At 56.8% G+C, this 18,000-nt stretch overlaps 2 protein-coding genes across 3 annotated transcripts; both read right to left on the bottom strand.

Annotated features, from left to right (window-relative positions):
• Positions 1-1,741: 1,741 nt before the first annotated feature.
• ISLR (immunoglobulin superfamily containing leucine rich repeat) lies at positions 1,742-4,917 on the bottom strand. Of its 2 annotated transcripts, none has more exons than XM_088063148.1 (2): positions 4,879-4,917; positions 1,742-3,895 (listed from the first exon to the last, which is right to left on the bottom strand). In XM_088063148.1, the coding sequence occupies exon 2, from the start codon at positions 3,884-3,886 to the stop codon at positions 2,633-2,635; it is 1,254 nt and encodes a 417-aa protein (XP_087919274.1). In that variant the 5' UTR covers positions 3,887-3,895; positions 4,879-4,917; the 3' UTR covers positions 1,742-2,632. The 2 variants fall into 2 exon arrangements, with proteins under 2 accessions (XP_087919274.1, XP_087919273.1); XM_088063147.1 differs by having other exon boundaries at positions 4,842-4,913.
• A 6,395-nt stretch (positions 4,918-11,312) lies between these two features.
• On the bottom strand, positions 11,313-13,512 carry LOC148183036 (immunoglobulin superfamily containing leucine-rich repeat protein 2-like). Its single transcript, XM_088063390.1, has one exon. The coding sequence runs from the start codon at positions 13,461-13,463 to the stop codon at positions 11,376-11,378; it is 2,088 nt and encodes a 695-aa protein (XP_087919516.1). The 5' UTR covers positions 13,464-13,512; the 3' UTR covers positions 11,313-11,375.
• Positions 13,513-18,000: the final 4,488 nt, after the last annotated feature.

Here is an 18,000-nt window from a genome sequence, read left to right on the forward strand (position 1 = left end):
GGGACCCATCCCAGCCCCAAATCCAGGGAATGGTTGGGATGACCTCGCCCAGCAGAGATTTTGGGAATCCGCTCCAGCTGGGAATGTCGGGATCCAATCCACGATCCCACTTTAGGGCGGTTTCAAGGGAAAACCGCTCCAGCAATTTAGGAACGGGGAATTTTGGGGATGAAACGCCAGCGGGATGGGAACGAGGCGGTGCTGGATCGTCTCTTCCTGCTCTTAAATCCTGGAATTCCAGACATTTTGGGCTGGAATGAGCAGGCTCCTGGTGGCTCCTTCCATCCCAAACATCCCAAGATTCCCTTGGGAATTCTCAGCCCAGCCCACACGGAGCTGCCGGATCATCCCAGGATTTCCTTGGGAATGGCCGGACCTGTTCTCCACAGGATCCCAAGGATCCCATTCCTCCCTCTGGAATGTTCCCCGCACCCTCAGGATGATTCCCGAGCTTTGGGGCTTCCTTGGAACGTCCCCCCCACTTTTCCCAGGATTCCCTCCCGGTCCATCCCGACCCCTGCGGCTCCAAAGGCAGCTGAAAATTCCTTCCAAAAATCCCTTTAAATATCCCTAAAATCCCTTTAAATATTCCAAAAAAATCTCTTCCAAAAATCCCTTTAAAAAGCCCTAAAATACCTTCAAAGATAAAAAAAATCTCTTTAAAAATCCCTTTAAAGATCCCAAAAGTCCCGTTAAAAATCCCTTTAAAAAAATCCCAAAAATCCCTTTAAAAATAACTTTAAAAATCCCTTTAAAAATCCCATTAAAAATCCCCCAAATCCCTTAAAAAATCCCAAGAATCCCTTTAAAAATTCCTTTAAAAATTCCAAAAATTCCTTTAAAAAACCCTTTAAAAAATACCAAAAATCCCTTTGAAAATAGTAATAAAAAAATTCCATTTAAAAAGCACATTAAAATTCCAAAAAATCCAATTAAAAAATCCCAAATATCCTTTTAAAAATCCCAAAAATCCGTGGCAGCTCCATGTCACGGGCGGGGCTGAATTTTTGGGATCTGTTTCCACATCCCCACCCAAGGCTCCCGGGAGATCCATGGAATTTCTGGGGTTTCCGGGATAGCAGCCGCGCCCTGGGCGGGATTTGGGATTTCCTTGCCCTTCCTGACTCTTCCCACATCCCAGCTGGAATTTCGGGAATAACTCCCCAGGGATAAACCAGAGCTTAAAAGCTGGATCCTGAGGAACGAACCCCAAAATTTTCCTTGGGGACCACGGTTTTTATCCCAAAGCGGGAAAAATTTGTGGGAATTCCTCACAGAGACCTCGGCTGCCAAATTCCCTTTCCCTAAAATCTGTCTGGATAAGGAATTTTGGCACTGGAGAGCTCCAGGCTCTGCTTTTCCAGCTGATTTTGGGATTTCCGTTGGGGGCGGATTTTGGGGTATCCCAGGATTTTGGGGATTTGGGATTTTGGGGTGTCCCAGGATTTGGGGGTATCCCAGTATTTTGGGGTATCCAACGATTTTGGGGATTGGGATTTTGGAGTATCCCAGGATTTTGGGGTATTCCACGATTTTGGGGTATCCCACGATTTTGGGGATTGGGATTTTGGAGTATCCCAGGATTTTGGGGTATTCCACGATTTTGGGGTATCCCACGATTTTGGGGATTGAGATTTTGGAGTATCCCAGGATTTTGGGGTATCCCAGGATTTTGGGGATTGGGATTTTGGGAATTTTTTGGGGGAGGATTTTGGGATGCACAGAGCAAGCGAAGCCCGGCTGGTTTAGAAAAACCCGAGGAGTTTATTCAAGGTGTTTATTAAGAAGTCATTATTAATTCAAAGTGCTCATTAATTAAATGCATTCATTAAAAACCGTTCCTCTATTCAAGGTGTTTATTACAGGTATTTCTTAATTAAAGGCGTTAATTAAAGGCGTTAATTGATGGCCCTACAGGGGCCCAGATCCCACTGGGAATTCCAGAGCTGGATCCATTCCCAAATCCCCACCCTCTGAGGGATTCCCGGGATAAGCTGGATAAGGAATGTTTGTCCTGCCGGGAATTCCGGAGCACATCGGGAATGTTCATGGCTTAAAGGCAGCTCCGCTTCCCTGCTTTTCCCCATCTTCCCCCCATTCCCACTGGGAATGCTTTGTGAATCTTTGGCTCGAGCGGTGGGTCCAGCCCAGACGGGTTTTTTGGGATGGCGGTGTTGGAATTCCTGCGGCATTCCAGGAGGAGCTCAGGATGGGAGCTCGGGATGGGAGCTTGGGATGGGAGCTCGGGATGGGAGTTCGGGATGGAAGCTCGGGGTGTTCCCGGAGCTCCTACTAGGAGAAAACCCGGGAATTTCTTCCCGATCCAAGCCCCTGGGTCCCCCGGGAGCCCATTCCCAGGGGAAGGCACTTTTTCCTTGGATCCCTGGGCGGGATCTGGGGTGGGATTGTCCTGGCTCCAGCACCTGGATCCGGGCCGGGAGAAAAGCGGGAAGTAGAGGCTGATCCCAGCTGGATCCGGCCTGGATCTGCCCCGCATTCCCTGAGCCCCTCCAGGATCGGGAAGGGCTGGACCCACCGGGATCCTAGAAGCTCAGCAAAGGCTCCGCGAGAGGGAAAAAAACTATGGGAAAAAAGGAATTTTCCCCCCCCCAAAAAAACCACTGCTCCCCCTTCACCAGAACAGCAACATCAGCAGAACCAGCGGCCAAATTCCCGGGCGGAATTCCCGGGCTGCCGCTGCCGCTGCGCTCCGGACCTCCTTGGGCAGGCGGTAGACGATGACCAACTTCTCTCCCATCCCGGATGGATCCAGCTCGTCCCCCTTGGAGCAGCTTTTCCCTCCGGGCTGCCCGGCCTGGGGGTCATCCCTGGGCAGCTCCTCGGCCGGGTTCCCGGAGCCGGACAGCGCCACGTTGACCGACACATCGCGCGTCCCCACCTCGTTGATGGCCAGGCAGGTGTAGGTGCCTTCATCCTCCTTCCCGAAATCCGGGATGGCCACGGTGCCGTTCTTGAAGGCCAGGAAGCGCCTCCCGCCCGCTTTGACGCCTCCGTCACGGGCCACCGTGGGCCCGTGGATGTCCAAGCGGCGAGCGGCCGTGCGGATCCGCCAGTGGATCTCGGGCGGGGGGCTGCCGGCCACGCTGCAGTGCAGGCTCAGCGTCAGCCCCTCCCGGCTCTCCCCATCCCCGCGATTCCCGGACAGGTAGGTCAGCTGCGCCGTGGGAGCCACGCACAACTCTCCGGGAATATCCCTGACCGGCCTCCCCCGCAGCCTCGGCGGGGCGGCGCACAGCGTGGAGCCCGAGCCCGAGATGACGGCCGAGGTGGCCTCGGCCCATTCCTTGAGCCAGAAGAGTTTGCAGGAGCAGTTGAAGGGGTTGCGGAAAAGCTGGAGCTGCGCCAGCGCCGGCAGCGCCTCGAAGGTTCCGCGGGCCAGCGTGGTGAGCTCGTTGTCGTTGAGCCAGAGCGAGCGCAGCTCCCGGAGGCCGCTCAGGGCCCCGGCCGGCAGCGAGGACAGCCGGTTGTTGCTCAGCTTGAGGATCTGCAGCGCTCCCAGCCCGCGCAGGTCCTGCCAGGGGAAATCCGTCAGCCGGTTGTGGCTCAGGTCCAGGTTCTTGAGCTGCGGCAGCCGCGAGAAGGTGCCGGGCTCCACGGCCGAGATGTGGTTGTAGCCCAGCCACAGCGACTGCAGCTCGGGCACCTCGGCCAGCGAGGCTCGGCCCAGGCGGCTCAGGCGGTTGGCGGAGAGCGTCAGGATGGTGACATTGGGGGACAAGCCCCGGGGGACGTCGCGGAGCTCCCGGTAGGCGCACTCGGCCAGCAGCCGCCCGTTCCTCTTGGCCGAGCAGGAGCAGAGGCTGGGACAGGCCAGGCCCGGGGACAGCAGCGCCAGCAGCGCCAGGACACCGAGCGCCCTCCTCATCCTCCCGTCCTGCCGGGAACAGAGAGGCGCGATTACCCCGGAGAGGATCGCGGAGAGAATTCCGGCTGGGAAAGGCGCTTTGGGATGTTCCCGAAATCCCGGCTCGAGCAGGGAAGTTCCCCCCGCCCTGGCGAGCTTCTCCTGGGCCCTCCGGGAAGCGCCCTTGGGATGGGAAGTTGGGATGGGAACTCCTCGGGATGAGGAGCGGCGGCCGCGGGGTTCCCGGTTCCTCCTCCCCAGGAGGATCGGAGCACCCGCGGCTCCTTCCCCGGCAGCCTCCCCTCAAACCATGGGATTTTTGGGATTTCCAGCCAAACCCCCGAGCTCCGGCTTTTCCCGTCTCATGGAAAAATCCCATGGAAATTCTCCCTCAAGGCCCCGCGGCCGCTGGAATTCTCTGCAGGGGAATTTTTCCCGACTAACTCCTTCTTCCCCTCTCCGGAGCTCCTCCGGGCCGCTCCCGCCGCGCTTCCCGAGGCCGTGTCCCACCGGGAAGAGGTTAAGGATTCCCGCTCGGCCAGCAGCTGTCAGCCAGAGCCCTTTGTCTGAGCTCCCCTGCTCCCAGCCCGACATTCCCGGCGGGAGCCGCTTCCTTGGGAATGCGGAATAACCCCGCACTCCTCGGCGAGGGAGACACCCCGGGATGGGGATTTGAGGCTCCCCGGCGGTGCTGGAGGAGCCCAGCGAGGGCTCGGTGGCACTTTTGGGATGCCCGGAGAGAGCCAGACCCCATTTCCCAGGGATTACGGAGGAGGATCCCGGAATTTTTTCCCTCCGTACCCCATCCCAGCTTTTTTCCAGTGTCCCCCCGCGGGCCCGCGCGGCGCATTCCACAGGCGTGAATAACCCTGCCCTCTTCCTTCCCTCCTCTCCCGGACTTTTTTTCCCGGATTTTTTCCCGGTTTTCCCGCGTGCCAGCCCCGCTCCCGGGGCCCCGCCGCCCCTGCCCGGTCACCGGCGGTGCAGCCCCGCTGGTCCCCGCTCCTCCGGACCTCGGCCCCGCCGCTCCCGGGCCCTTCTCTTCCTCCTCCTCCCCCTCCTCCTCCTCCTCCCCCTCCTCCTGCTCTCGTCCCCTCCCCGTCCCCCGGGCCCGGTTGTTTTCCATGGCACCGACCCGATCCCGCCTGCCGGGCGATTCCTGCGCCTTCCCTCCGCACCCCTGGCCCCCCCAAATCCCATAAAATCCCATTTCCCCCACACCCCTGCCCCACAAAATCCCATAAAATCCCATTCCCTCCGCACCTCTGCCCCCCCCAAATCCCTGAAAATCCCATTCCCTCCGCACCCCTGACCCCAAAATCCCTGAAAATCCCATTCCCTCCGCACCCCTGACCCCAAAATCCCATAAAATCCCATTTCCTCCCCACTGCCCAACCCCCCAAAACCCTGTCCTCCCATCTCTGCCCCCCAAAATCCCCCCAAATCCCATCCATCCACACCCCTGACCCCCCAAAATCCCATAAAATCCCATTCCCTCCACACGCCTGCCCCCCCAAAATCCCATAAAATCCCATTTCTCCCACTGCCCTACCCCCCAAAACCCCGTCCTCCCACCTCTGACCCCCAAAGTCCCATCAAATCCCATTTCCCCCACACCTCTGCCCCCCCAAAATCCCATCAAATCCCATTTCCCCCCCCCCTCTGCCCCACAAAATCCCATAAAATCCCATTCCCTCCGCACCTCTGCCCCCCCAAAACCCCATAAAATCCCATTCCTTCCCCACCCCCTACCCCAAAATCCCTGAAAATCCCATTTCCTCCACACCTCTGCCCCCCCAAAATCCCATAAAATCCCATTTCCTCCACACCTCTGCCCCCCAAAATCCCATAAAATTCCATTTCCCCCACACCCGTCCCCCCCAAAATCCCATAAAGCCCCGTTTCTTCCAGAACCCTGTTCCTCAAAATTCCATCAAATCCCCTTTCCCTCACACCTCTGCCCCACAAAATCCCCCCAAAATCCCATTCCCTCTGCACCCCGGGCCCCAAAATCCCATAAAATCCCATTCCCTCCACACTTCTGTCTCCCCAAAATCCCATAAAATCCCATTCCCTCTGCACCCCTGGCCCCAAAATATCCTAAAATCCCATTTCTCGCCCATCTCTGCCCCCAAAATCCCCCCAAAAAAGGATTTGGGGACAGGATTTGGGGACAGGATTTGGGGACAGGATTTGGGGATGGATTTGGGGATGGATTTGGGGACAGGATTTGGGGATGGATTTGGGGATGGATTTGGGGAAGGATTTGGGGATGGATTTGGGGATGGATTTGGGGATGGATTTGGGGATGGATTTGGGGACAGGATTTGGGGACAGGATTTGGGGATGGATTTGGGGACAGGATTTGGGGATGGATTTGGGGACAGGATTTGGGGACAGGATTTGGGGACAGGATTTGGGGATGGATTTGGGGACAGGATTTGGGGACAGGATTTGGGGACAGGATTTGGGGATGGATTTGGGGATGGATTTGGGGATGGATTTGGGGACAGGATTTGGGGACAGGATTTGGGGATGGATTTGGGGACAGGATTTGGGGATGGATTTGGGGATGGATTTGGAGACAGGATTTGGGGACAGGATTTGGGGACAGGATTTGGGGATGGATTTGGGGACAGGATTTGGGGATGGATTTGGGGATGGATTTGGGGATGGATTTGGGGATGGATTTGGGGACAGGATTTGGGGACAGGATTTGGGGACAGGATTTGGGGACAGGATTTGGGGACAGGATTTGGGGATGGATTTGGGGACAGGATTTGGGGACAGGATTTGGGGAAGGATTTGGGGACAGGATTTGGGGATGGATTTGGGGACAGGATTTGGGGATGGATTTGGGGATGGATTTGGGGACAGGATTTGGGGACAGGATTTGGGGACAGGATTTGGGGATGGATTTGGGGACAGGATTTGGGGACAGGATTTGGGGACAGGATTTGGGGATGGATTTGGGGACAGGATTTGGGGACAGGATTTGGGGACAGGATTTGGGGACAGGATTTGGGGATGGATTTGGGGATGGATTTGGGGACAGGATTTGGGGATGGATTTGGGGATGGATTTGGGGAAGGATTTGGGGACAGGATTTGGGGATGGATTTGGGGACAGGATTTGGGGACAGGATTTGGGGATGGATTTGGGGACCGGATTTGGGGACAGGATTTGGGGATGGATTTGGGGATGGATTTGGGGATGGATTTGGGGACAGGATTTGGGGACAGGATCTGGGGATGGATTTTTGGAAAGATTTGGGGATGGATTTGGGAAATTTGGGAATATTGGGATCTCATCCTGCAGATTCCACCCTGGGAATGCCGGGAGCGCTGCCCAGCCCCAAACTGGGCAAACTGGGAAATTCCTGGGAATTTCAAACTGGGGGAACACCAGATGAGCCGGGAGAGCTGGAATTCCCTCAGGAGAGCCGGATTAATTAATAACCACAATTAATGATGGGAATATCCACAATTAACGATGGGAATATCAACAATTAATGATGGGAATATCCACAATTAATGGTGGGAATATCCACAATTAATGGTGGGAATATCAACAATTAATGGGAATATTCACAATTAATGATGGGAATATCAACAATTAATGATGGGAATATCAACAATTAATGATGGGAATATCCACAATTAATGGGAATATCAACAATTAATGGGAATATCCGCAATTAATGATGGGAATATCAACAATTAATGATGGGAATATCCACAATTAATGGTGGGAATATCAACAATTAATGGGAATATCCACAATTAATGATGGGAATATCCACAATTAATGGGAATATTCACAATTAATGATGGGAATATCCACAATTAATGATGGGAATATCAACAATTAATGATGGGAATATCAACCATTAATGGGAATATCCACAATTAATGATAGAAATACCAACAATTAATGGGAATATTCACAATTAATGATGGGAATATCAACAATTAATGATGGGAATATCCACAATTAATGGGAATATTCACAATTAATAGGAATATCCACAATTAATGATGGGAATATTAGCAATTAATAATGGGAATATCCACAATTAATGATGGGAATATCCACAATTAATGGTGGGAATATCAGCAATTAATGGGAATACCCACAATTAATGATGGGAATATCAACAATTAATGATGGGAATATCAACCATTAATGGGAATATCCACAATTAATGATAGAAATACCAACAATTAATGGGAATATTCACAATTAATGATGGGAATATCAACAATTAATGATGGGAATATCCACAATTAATGATGGGAATATCCACAATTAATGGGAATATTCACAATTAATAGGAATATCCACAATTAATGATGGGAATATTAGCAATTAATAATGGGAATATCCACAATTAATGATGGGAATATCCACAATTAATGGTGGGAATATCAGCAATTAATGGGAATACCCACAATTAATGATGGGAATATCAACAATTAATGATGGGAATATCAACCATTAATGGGAATATCCACAATTAATGATAGAAATACCAACAATTAATGGGAATATTCACAATTAATGATGGGAATATCAACAATTAATGATGGGAATATCAACAATTAATGATGGGAATATCCACAATTAATGGGAATATCAACAATTAATGGGAATATCCACAATTAATGATGGGAATATTAGCAATTAATAATGGTGGGAATATCCACAATTAATGATGGGAATATCCACAATTAATGGTGGGAATATCAGCAATTAATGGGAATATCCACAATTAATGATGGGAATATCAACAATTAATGGGAATATCAACCATTAATGGGAATATCCACAATTAATGATAGAAATACCAACAATTAATGGGAATATTCACAATTAATGATGGGAATATCAGCAATTAATGATGGGAATATCAACAATTAATGATGGGAATATCCACAATTAATGGGAATATCCACAATTAATGATGGGAATATCCACAATTAGTGGGAATATCCACAATTAATGAATTTAGGATGGAAAATGACCCCCCAAAAAGCGATTTTTGGTTTGTTTTGGTGGGAATTGTAACTGAAATGAAATAAATGAGGGATAAAATGATATCAAAGAGAAATAAAATTATACAAAAGAGAGATTAAATTACATAAGAGAGAGATTAAATTATATAAATGAGAGATAAAATTTTATAAATCAGAGATAAAATGATGTAAATAAGAGATAAAATGTTTTAAGTGAGAGATAAAATGATATAAAAGAGAGATGAAATGGATAAAAAGAGATAAAATTATAAAAAAGATAAATAAAATTATATGAAAGAGAGATAAAATGGTAAAAAAAGAGATTTAAAATTGTAAAAAGGATAAATAAAATTATATAAAGGAGAGATAAGATGATATAAAAGTGAAATAAAATGATATAAAAGAGAGATAAAATGATCCCAGGGTTATCCCAACGATATAAAAAATGATAGAAATTCCAATAGAAATGCTAAAAACTAATAAAATGATGGGAAATCCCATAAAAAAGGCGGATCCGTGGGATATTTCCTCGCTCCAGCGGATTCCGGGCTGGGAGGGGAAAATGGAATTTCATTTTTTTTCCCTCCGGGATGAATTCCAAGGGAAGATTTTAATGGATTCGGGCGATTCCATTTCCCCTCCCTCTGCGTTTTTTACGGCCGGGAGAATGAACGGATGTGGATTTTTATTTTTGGGGTTTGTTTTTCTTTGCCATGCACCCGAGGGGACCAAAATTCCCGATTTTTTTTTCCCACCCCCTTCCTCCTCCTCCTCCTCCTCTTTTCCAAGCACCGAGGCGGATTCGCTTTCAAATCCCTTTTATTGACTCGTTCACGGACACAACGCGCAGGGGAAGCACCCGCGGCGCTCGCCGGGGCCACCGGGGATGGCGGGGAGAGACCCGGGGGCTACTGGGGCTACCGGGGCTACTGGGGCTACCGGGACCACCGGGGCTACCGGAGCTACTGGGGCCACTGGGGCTAACGGGATCAGCGGGGCCACCAGGGCTACCGGGGCCACCGGAGCTACCGAGGGCACCGGGACCACTGGGACCAGCAGGGCTACCGGGGCTACCTGCGCCACACACACTTGGCTACAAGGCTACTCTACCCAAAACACATCGAGGGGCCCCGCCGGGAGCGGGGAGGGCACCGGGGACGGGACGGGGGAACCCCCGAGACGGGAGCGGGGAGCCCCGGGGAGCCCCCGGAGCCTCAGCGGGGAGCGCGGAGCTGTCCCGGAGAGCGCGGTGCTGAACGGGGAGAGAGGGGGGGAGCCGGGAGAAGGGTGGTGGGATCCGGGAGCACCGGGATCCAGCGGGAGAAGGGGGGTGGGGGGATCCCGGAGCACCGGGATCCAGCGGAGAGCACCGGGGACCGGCGGGAGCGGGAGTGGCAGGGATCCGGGAGGACCGGGATCCAGCAGAAACTGGAATGGGGGGATCCGGGAGCAGCGGAATCCGGCGGGAGAGGGGGTGGGGGGATCCGGGAGCAGCGGGATCCTGTGGGAACGGGAGTGGGGAGGAGCGGGGAGCAGATCCCGGGATCCATCGGGGATCCGGTAGCACCAAGAACCAGCGGGAACGGGAGTCGCAGGGATCTGGGAGCACCGGGAACCAGAGGGGAGCACCGGGGACCGGCGGGAACGGGGCTGGAGGAGATCCGGGAGCACCGGGATCCGGCGGGAACGGGAGTGGCGGGGATCCGGGAGCACCGGGATCCATCGGGGGATGGAGAAAACCGGCCGGGAGCGGCGGGGACCGGGAATCTCGGCACCCAGCGGGGAGCGAGGAGCGGCGCCAGGGAGCGGCGGGGACAGAGGAACCCCGGGATCCATCGGGGAGAGGGAAAAGCAGCCGGGAAAGTGGCGGGGATCGGGAATGTGGCACCCGCCGGGGAAAATCGGGATGAGCCGGAACGCGGTGGGGACACAGAGAGGAACAGCGGGGACAGAGCGGGGAGCGGCGGGGACAGCTCTGGGCTCAGCGGGAACAGCTCCGGGATGGCGGGGACAGCTCCGGGCTCATCGGGAACAGCTCCGGGACGGCGGGGACAGCTCCGGGCTCATCGGGAACAGCTCCGCGCCTCGACAGGAGAGAACCGGAGAGCAGAGGGGACTCACCGGGCACCGAGGAACCGCCGGGGGCTGAAGCGATTCCATCAAGGAGAATTTGGGGCCGGGGAGCTTTTTGCTTTTTGCCGTTTTTTCGGGGTTTTTTTTGTTTTGTTTTTCGTTTTCTGCCTGGGAGGGGAAAGCGAGCCCGGCGCGGGCGGGCGGCGGGGGAAGGAGGGGGAGCGGCAATCGTTGTTGTCGCCGAGCCGGTGCCCGAAATGGCAACGAAATCGTGGGAGGCTCATCCCGGCGGCACCGAAGCGTGCCCGGGGGCCGAGGGGCGAGGAGGAGGAGGAGAGGCGGGGATGATGGCTCCGGTCGTTCCGAGAGGTTTTCCCCCGGGTGGGGAGGGGGGCCGGGGCTCGGGGGGGCGGGAGGGGGGCTCAGCGGGGCCGCTGCCGGTAGTTGCCGTTGATCTCCGGGGAGATGGTGACCGCCTCGGCGCCCAGGGGCAGCTTGTCGCTGTACTCGGAGCGCACCTCGAACTCCTCGGCGCCGCCCTTGGACTGCGACTCCGCCATGGAGCTGGCGGCCACGCTCTCCTCCCGCTCCAGCTCCGCCGCGCCTTCCCCCTCCCTCCCGCGCCGCCACCGCGCTCCTTCTTCATCTCCCTCCTCCTCCTCCTCCTCCTCCTCCTCGGCCTCGCCCGCCTCGCCGGCGTCGAAGTTCTTCTCGGACTCCAGGTAGGAGACGCGGGGGTCGAAGTCGGCGGCCATGCGCTTCTCCATCTGGTCGGGGTTCTGCGCCTTGACGATCAACTTGTAGGGCTTGGCCCGCAGCTTGGCGAGCAGGTGGCACCACGTGGCGCCCAGCAGCGGCAGCGTGGCCAGCAGCAGCAGGAAGATGGCCACCACCACGATGATGATGAGCGACGGGATCTCCTTCTTGGTGGTGAACACCACCTGCACCCGGCACTCCTCGCCCGGCGAGCTCAGGCACACCGAGTAGTTGGTGCCGGGGCTCAGGCCCTGGAACCAGTACGAGTTGACGCCGGCCTCGATCTGCGACCACTGCAGCAGGGAGTGGCCCTGGCGGCCCTGCTGGCACAGATAGAGCACGCCCAGGTGGCCCGAGCCGGGCTGGGTGGGCGTCAGCTGCACTCGGGCGTCGCGCTCGGCCACGTCCAGGGCGATGACGCCCAGCTCGAAGCTGTGCTGCTTGAAGTCGCCGCTGCGGTTGAAGGCGTGGTTGGAGATGTACTTGGTGTCTCCCGCCGAGGAGCCGCACTTCTCCTCCAGCCCCGGCGGCTCGGCGGGGACCCGGCCCTCAGGCTCCTGCCCCGCCGCCGGGGAGGGCCGGCTCTGCCGGGTGGGGCCCTGCGCCTTGCCGCTCTCCTCGGGGGTCAGCACGCTGTTTTTGGCCGCCTTGGCGCCGGTTTTTTTGTCTCCCTGCTGCGCCTTGCCGCCCAGCGGGTCCCTGCCGGCCGCCGCCGGGTATTTCTGCGCTCCCGCCACCGCCACGCTGAGCGAGGAGTGGTTGGTGCCCACCTCGTTGGTGGCCACGCAGGTGTAGGTGCCCTCCTCGCGCTTGCTCACCCGCGGGATCAGCAAGGTGCCGTTCTTGAAGGCCACGAAGCGCTCGGGCTCCGCCCGCGCCGCCTCCTTGGCCGCGCTCTCCGCTCCGCTCCCGCCCAGCTCCAGGCTCTGTCCGGCCGTGCGGATCTTCCAGCGCAGCTCGGGGGGCGGCGAGCCGCTGGCGGAGCAGTGCAGGCTCAGCGCGAAGCCGTCCGGCATCTCGGCCGCCTCCAGGCTGGGCGAGGAGCTGAGGCTGACGGCGGGCGCGGCGCAGCGCAGCTCGGGCAGCCTGGCCAGCGGCACCCCGCGGAGGCGCTCGGGCAGCGCGCAGGCGATGGATTCCTTCTCGGGGATGGAGATGAGCGTGCTCTCCATCCAGCGCTTCAGCCAGCGCAGCGCGCAGGTGCACTCGAAGGGGTTGTTGTAGATCTGCAGGTGCGACAGCGAGCCCAGCGAGTCGAAGATGCCCTCGGCCAGCGTGGCGAAGCGGTTGTTGTTGATGCGCAGCGAGCGCAGGTCCTTGAGCGTGCGGAAGGCGTCCGGCGGCACCGCGGCCATGCGGTTGTTGTTCATCTTGAGCAGCTGCAGCGCGCTGAGGTTGCGCAGGTCCCGCCAGGGGAACTCCACGATCTGGTTGTGGCTGATGTCCAGGTTCTTCAGCTGCACCAGCACGGCCAGCGCGCCGGGCTCGATGGCGGCGATCTCGTTGTGCGCCAGCCACAGCGAGCTCACCTGGGTCACCTCGGCGAAGGCGCCGCGGGGCAGCGAACTGATCTTGTTGGCCGAGAGGCTCAGCGTGGTCACGTTGGAGGGGAGCCCCGCGGGCACGGCCCGCAGCTCCTTGTAGGCGCAGTCGGCGAACTGGTGCGCGTACTTGTCCACGCAAGCGCAGGGCTCCGGGCACGCCCGGCCCGAGCCCAGCAGGGCCGCCAGCAGCAGCGCCAGCAGCGGGGCCATGTCCCCCTGGCAGGGGACAGCGCGAGGCTCAGCGCCGGCGCCGCCCGGCCCCGCCCGGCCGCGGGAGGTGGAGGCGGCGGGGCCGCGCCCCATTGTCTGTGCCCGGCTCCCCCCCGCTGCCGCCCGCTGCCTCCCGCTCATCCCCTCCTCGCCCCCCTCCGCCGCTTTCCGCCCCTTCCCGGCGGCTCTTCCCACCCTTCTCCACTCTCTGTTTCTCCGCTCGAGCAGGTTTTTCCTATTCCCCCCTTCCCAGACGGCTCTTCTCGCCCTTCTCACTCTCTATTTCTCGGCTCGATCAGGTTTTTCCTATTCCCCCCTTCCCAGACGGCTCTTCTCGCCCTTCTCACTCTCTATTTCTCGGCTCGATCAGGTTTTTCTCTTCCCCCCCTTCCCAGCCGACTCTCCCCGCCCTTCTCACTCTCTGTTTCTCGGCTCGATCGGGTTTTTCTTTCCTCCTCCTCGGCAGGTTCTTCTCACCCTTCTCACTCGCTATTTCTCGGCTAGACCGGGTTTTTCCTTCCCTCTCCCAGACGGTTCTTCTCGCCCTTCTCACTCTCTATTTCTCCACTCGATCAGGTTTTCCTTCCCCCCTTTCCCAGCCGGCTCTCCCCACCCTTCTCACTCTCTTTTTCCCGGCTGGATCAGGTTTTTCTATTCCCCCTTCCCACCCATCTCTCCCCACTCTTCTCAGTCTCTTTTTCTCTGCTCGATCAGGTTTTCCTTTCCTCTCCCCAGACGGCTTTTCCCACCCTTCTCGCTCTCTTTTTCCCGGCTGGATCAGGTTTGTCCTTCCCCCCTTTCCCACCCGGCTCTCCCCACCCCTCTCACTCTTTTTTCCCTTCTCAATCAGCCTTTCCCTTCCCCATTCCCCCCCGCCCTCTATAAATTACCACTTAATTACCCTCCATTTTCCTTCCCCTCTGCTTCCATTCCTCCTTCCCCAATTCTTTCCTCCGCTTCCCTTCCCCTCCGGCTCTCCCCTCCCTCTCCCCCCTCCCGTCTCTCCCTACTCCGTCACCGCCCCATTCCCCGCTCAGTCACCGCCCCTGTCCCCTCGTCCCCCGCCACTCACCCTCTCCCTGCTGCCTCTCCTCCACCCTCAGCCCTTCCTCATCCTCCTGCTGCCCGAGGGGCTCCGGGGGGCCCTGGGGGAGGACGGGGGGGACCTCCCCTCCCTCTGTCCCCGCTCCTGCCGGGGCCGAGCGGGGCTGTGCGCTGCCAGCGAGCGGCAGCGATTTGCATTTCTGCCTCTTCCCCCTCCTCCCGGCCCAGCCACCCACCCACCCCGCGGCGCCGCCCGCCAGCCGCCGCTCCCGCACCGCCGCTGACCCCCGAAAATACGGAAATCGCCAAAAAAACCCCGCTGATTTTTCCTCCCCGTTCCCGCTTTTCCAACCCCCCCCGCCCCGCCCCGGAGAGGCGGCGATGCCGTCGAGGCGCGGCTCCCCCCGTCCCGCCCGCGCGTCCCCGGGAGGTCGCGGGAAGAGAAGGTTGGATCTTCCCGGGCCGCTATTCCCGATCCGGGAGGGAATTCTGGCGCTCCTTGAAGGGAGGGAGGACGGGGATGGGAACGGGGGGCTCGCATCCCGCTCCCGGAGGGTTCATCCCTGTGGAAGAACGGGATAAAGGGATCCCGGCTGGAGGCGGGGGCGGCTCCCCCCCAGTGCCGCTCCTGCCCCTGGAATCAGGCAGGAACATCCGTGTGGGCAGCGGGGTGGATTCCCGGCTCTCTCCAGCCCGCCTTTTCCCATTCCCGATCCCGATCCCGATCTCTCCATCCCCACCCCACGGCCGGCGGTGAGGGTCGAGCGGCTCCTGCCGGTGTCGCCGACCAGGCTCTGTCGCGACAGACACCGGCCCCGCCCCGAGCTGCGGCTGCCGCGCCCATTCCCCATTCCCCGTTCTCCATTCCCATCCCACATTCCCATTTCCCATTCCCCATTCCCTGCTCTCCATTCCTATCCCACATTCCCATTCCCATCCCCATCCCCATTCCCATCCCACATTCCCATTCCGCATTCCTGTTCCTATTCCCATCCCACATTCCCATTCCCCATTCCCTGCTCTCCATTCCCATCCCACATTCCCATTCCCATCCCCATTCCCATCCCCGTTTCCATTCCCCACTTCCCATGGATGGACGGCTGTAATCCCTGGATGGATCCATGGATCCATGGATGGCACAAATCCATTTCCGTAGCCAGGCCGGGTTTATCCCATGATTTCCCCATTCCCGTTTTCCCCCTCTCCTGCTCCCATCCCTTTTCCCGGCATTGCTTTAGGAATTGATGGATGGAGCTGTGAATTATTGATCGCATCCCATCGGGATCATCAACAGCGTTCCAGCAGAGCCCCAAAGGCCCCGAAAACACCCGGAGAGGCTTCCGCTCCTCCCGGAACAACGGGGTTTTCCCGGCACGGAAGGGAAATTTGGGACAGTGGGATTTTTGTGGAGTTTTGAGACCCCTTTTCCCAGGATTTGGGGTTTTTGGGAGCTGTTCTGCCCCCCTGGAAGTGCCAGCCCCGTTTTTTGGGATGGATGAGTTTTGGGGCAGGATTGGGGTGGGGAAAAGCTGATCCTGATCCCACAGCCCAGTGACTCCGGGAATAACGTCCTGGATCCTTTGGGATCACTGATGGATCGGGAATAACGTCCTGGATCCTTTGGGATCACTGATGGATCGGGAATAACGTCCTGGATCCTTTGGGATCACTGATGGATCGGGAATAACGTCCTGGATCCTTTGGGATCACTGATGGATCGGGAATAACATCCTGGATCCTTTGGGATCACTGATGGATCGGGAATAACATCCTGGATCCTTTGGGATTGCTCCCCTCCCTCCTCCCCTCCTCCAGGCCCAGCGGCGCTGCCCAGGGGGGACCAAGGGACAGCGGGGGACCGATGGCACCGATGGCAGTGTCCCCAGCAGTGTCCCCAGCAATGTCCCCAGCAGTGCCCCCAGTGTCCCCAGTGTGCCCAGCAGTGTCCCCAGTGTCCCCAGCAGTGTCCCCAGCAGTGTCCTGGCAGTGTCCCCAGTGTCCCCAGCAGTGTCCCTGGCAGTGTTCCCAGTGTCCCCAGTGTCCCCAGCAGTGTCCCCAGTGTCCCCAGCAGTGTCCCTGGCAGTGTTCCCAGTGTCCCCAGTGTCCCCAGCAGTGTCCCCAGCAGTGTCCCCAGCAGCTCCAGCCGCTGTGCTCAGGGGACCCCTGCTGGTGGCACTGCCCTGTCACAGCCAGCCCGGCTCGGTGACAACGCCCGTGCCCGGCACCCAGTGCCACCCCTGGGGACACCTGGGACACCACTGGGGACACCTGGGACACCCCTGGGGACACCTGGGACACCCCTGGGGACACCGGGATTTGGGATTTGGGATCTAGGATTTAGGATTCAGGATTTGGGATATGGGGATTTGGCATTTAGGGTTCGGGACAGGACCCATGTGTCCCCAACCCCGCTCAGGGGGACAGAGGCCGCACTTTGTCCCCTCATCCCAATCCCGGTGACATCGCCTGGGCCGGGAATGGCATCAGGAAATCCCCGGAACTGCACGGTGGGGACACCGGGCACAGCAGTGCCACCCCCTGGGACACACAGTGCCACCTCCTTGGGATGGATGAATGGATGATGAATGGATGGATGGATGGATGGATGGATGATGGATGATGGATGGATGGATGGATGGATGGATGGATGGATGGATGATGGATGATGGATGGATGATGGATGGATGATGGATGGATGATGGATTGATGATGGATGGATGGATGGATGGATGATGGATGATGGATGGATGGATGATGGATGGATGGATGGATGATGGATGGATGGATGATGGATGGATGTTAGGATGGTGGATGGATGATGGATGGATGGATGATGGATGATGGATGGATGGATGGATGGATGATGGATGGATGATGGATGGATGATGGATGGATGATGGATTGATGATGGATGGATGGATGGATGGATGGATGGATGATGGATGGATGATGGATGATGGATGGATGGATGGATGATGGATGGATGATGGATGGATGGATGGATGGATGGATGATGGATGGATGATGGATGATGGATGGATGGATGATGGATGGATGGATGATGGATGGATGGATGATGGATGGATGATGGATGGATGATGGATGGATGATGGATGATGGATGGATGATGGATGGATGGATGGATGATGGATGATGGATGGATGGATGATGGATGGATGGATGGATGATGGATGGATGATGGATGGATGGATGGATGGATGGATGGATGATGGATGGATGGATGGATGATGGATGATGGATGGATGATGGATGGATGGATGGATGATGGATGATGGATGGATGGATGGATGGATGCTGGATGATGGATGGATGGATGGATGATGGATGATGGATGGATGGATGATGGATGGATGGATGGATGATGGATGGATGGATGGATGATGGATGGATGGATGGATGGATGGATGATGGATGGATGGATGATGGATGCTGGATGATGGATGGATGGATGGATGATGGATGATGGATGGAT

The sequence above is a fragment of the Pseudopodoces humilis genome, chromosome 16 (assembly GCF_049639895.1).
Source record: "Pseudopodoces humilis isolate 2021_Gansu_Grassland_sample_001 chromosome 16, ASM4963989v1, whole genome shotgun sequence".
Classification (NCBI taxonomy): domain Eukaryota; kingdom Metazoa; phylum Chordata; class Aves; order Passeriformes; family Paridae; genus Pseudopodoces; species Pseudopodoces humilis.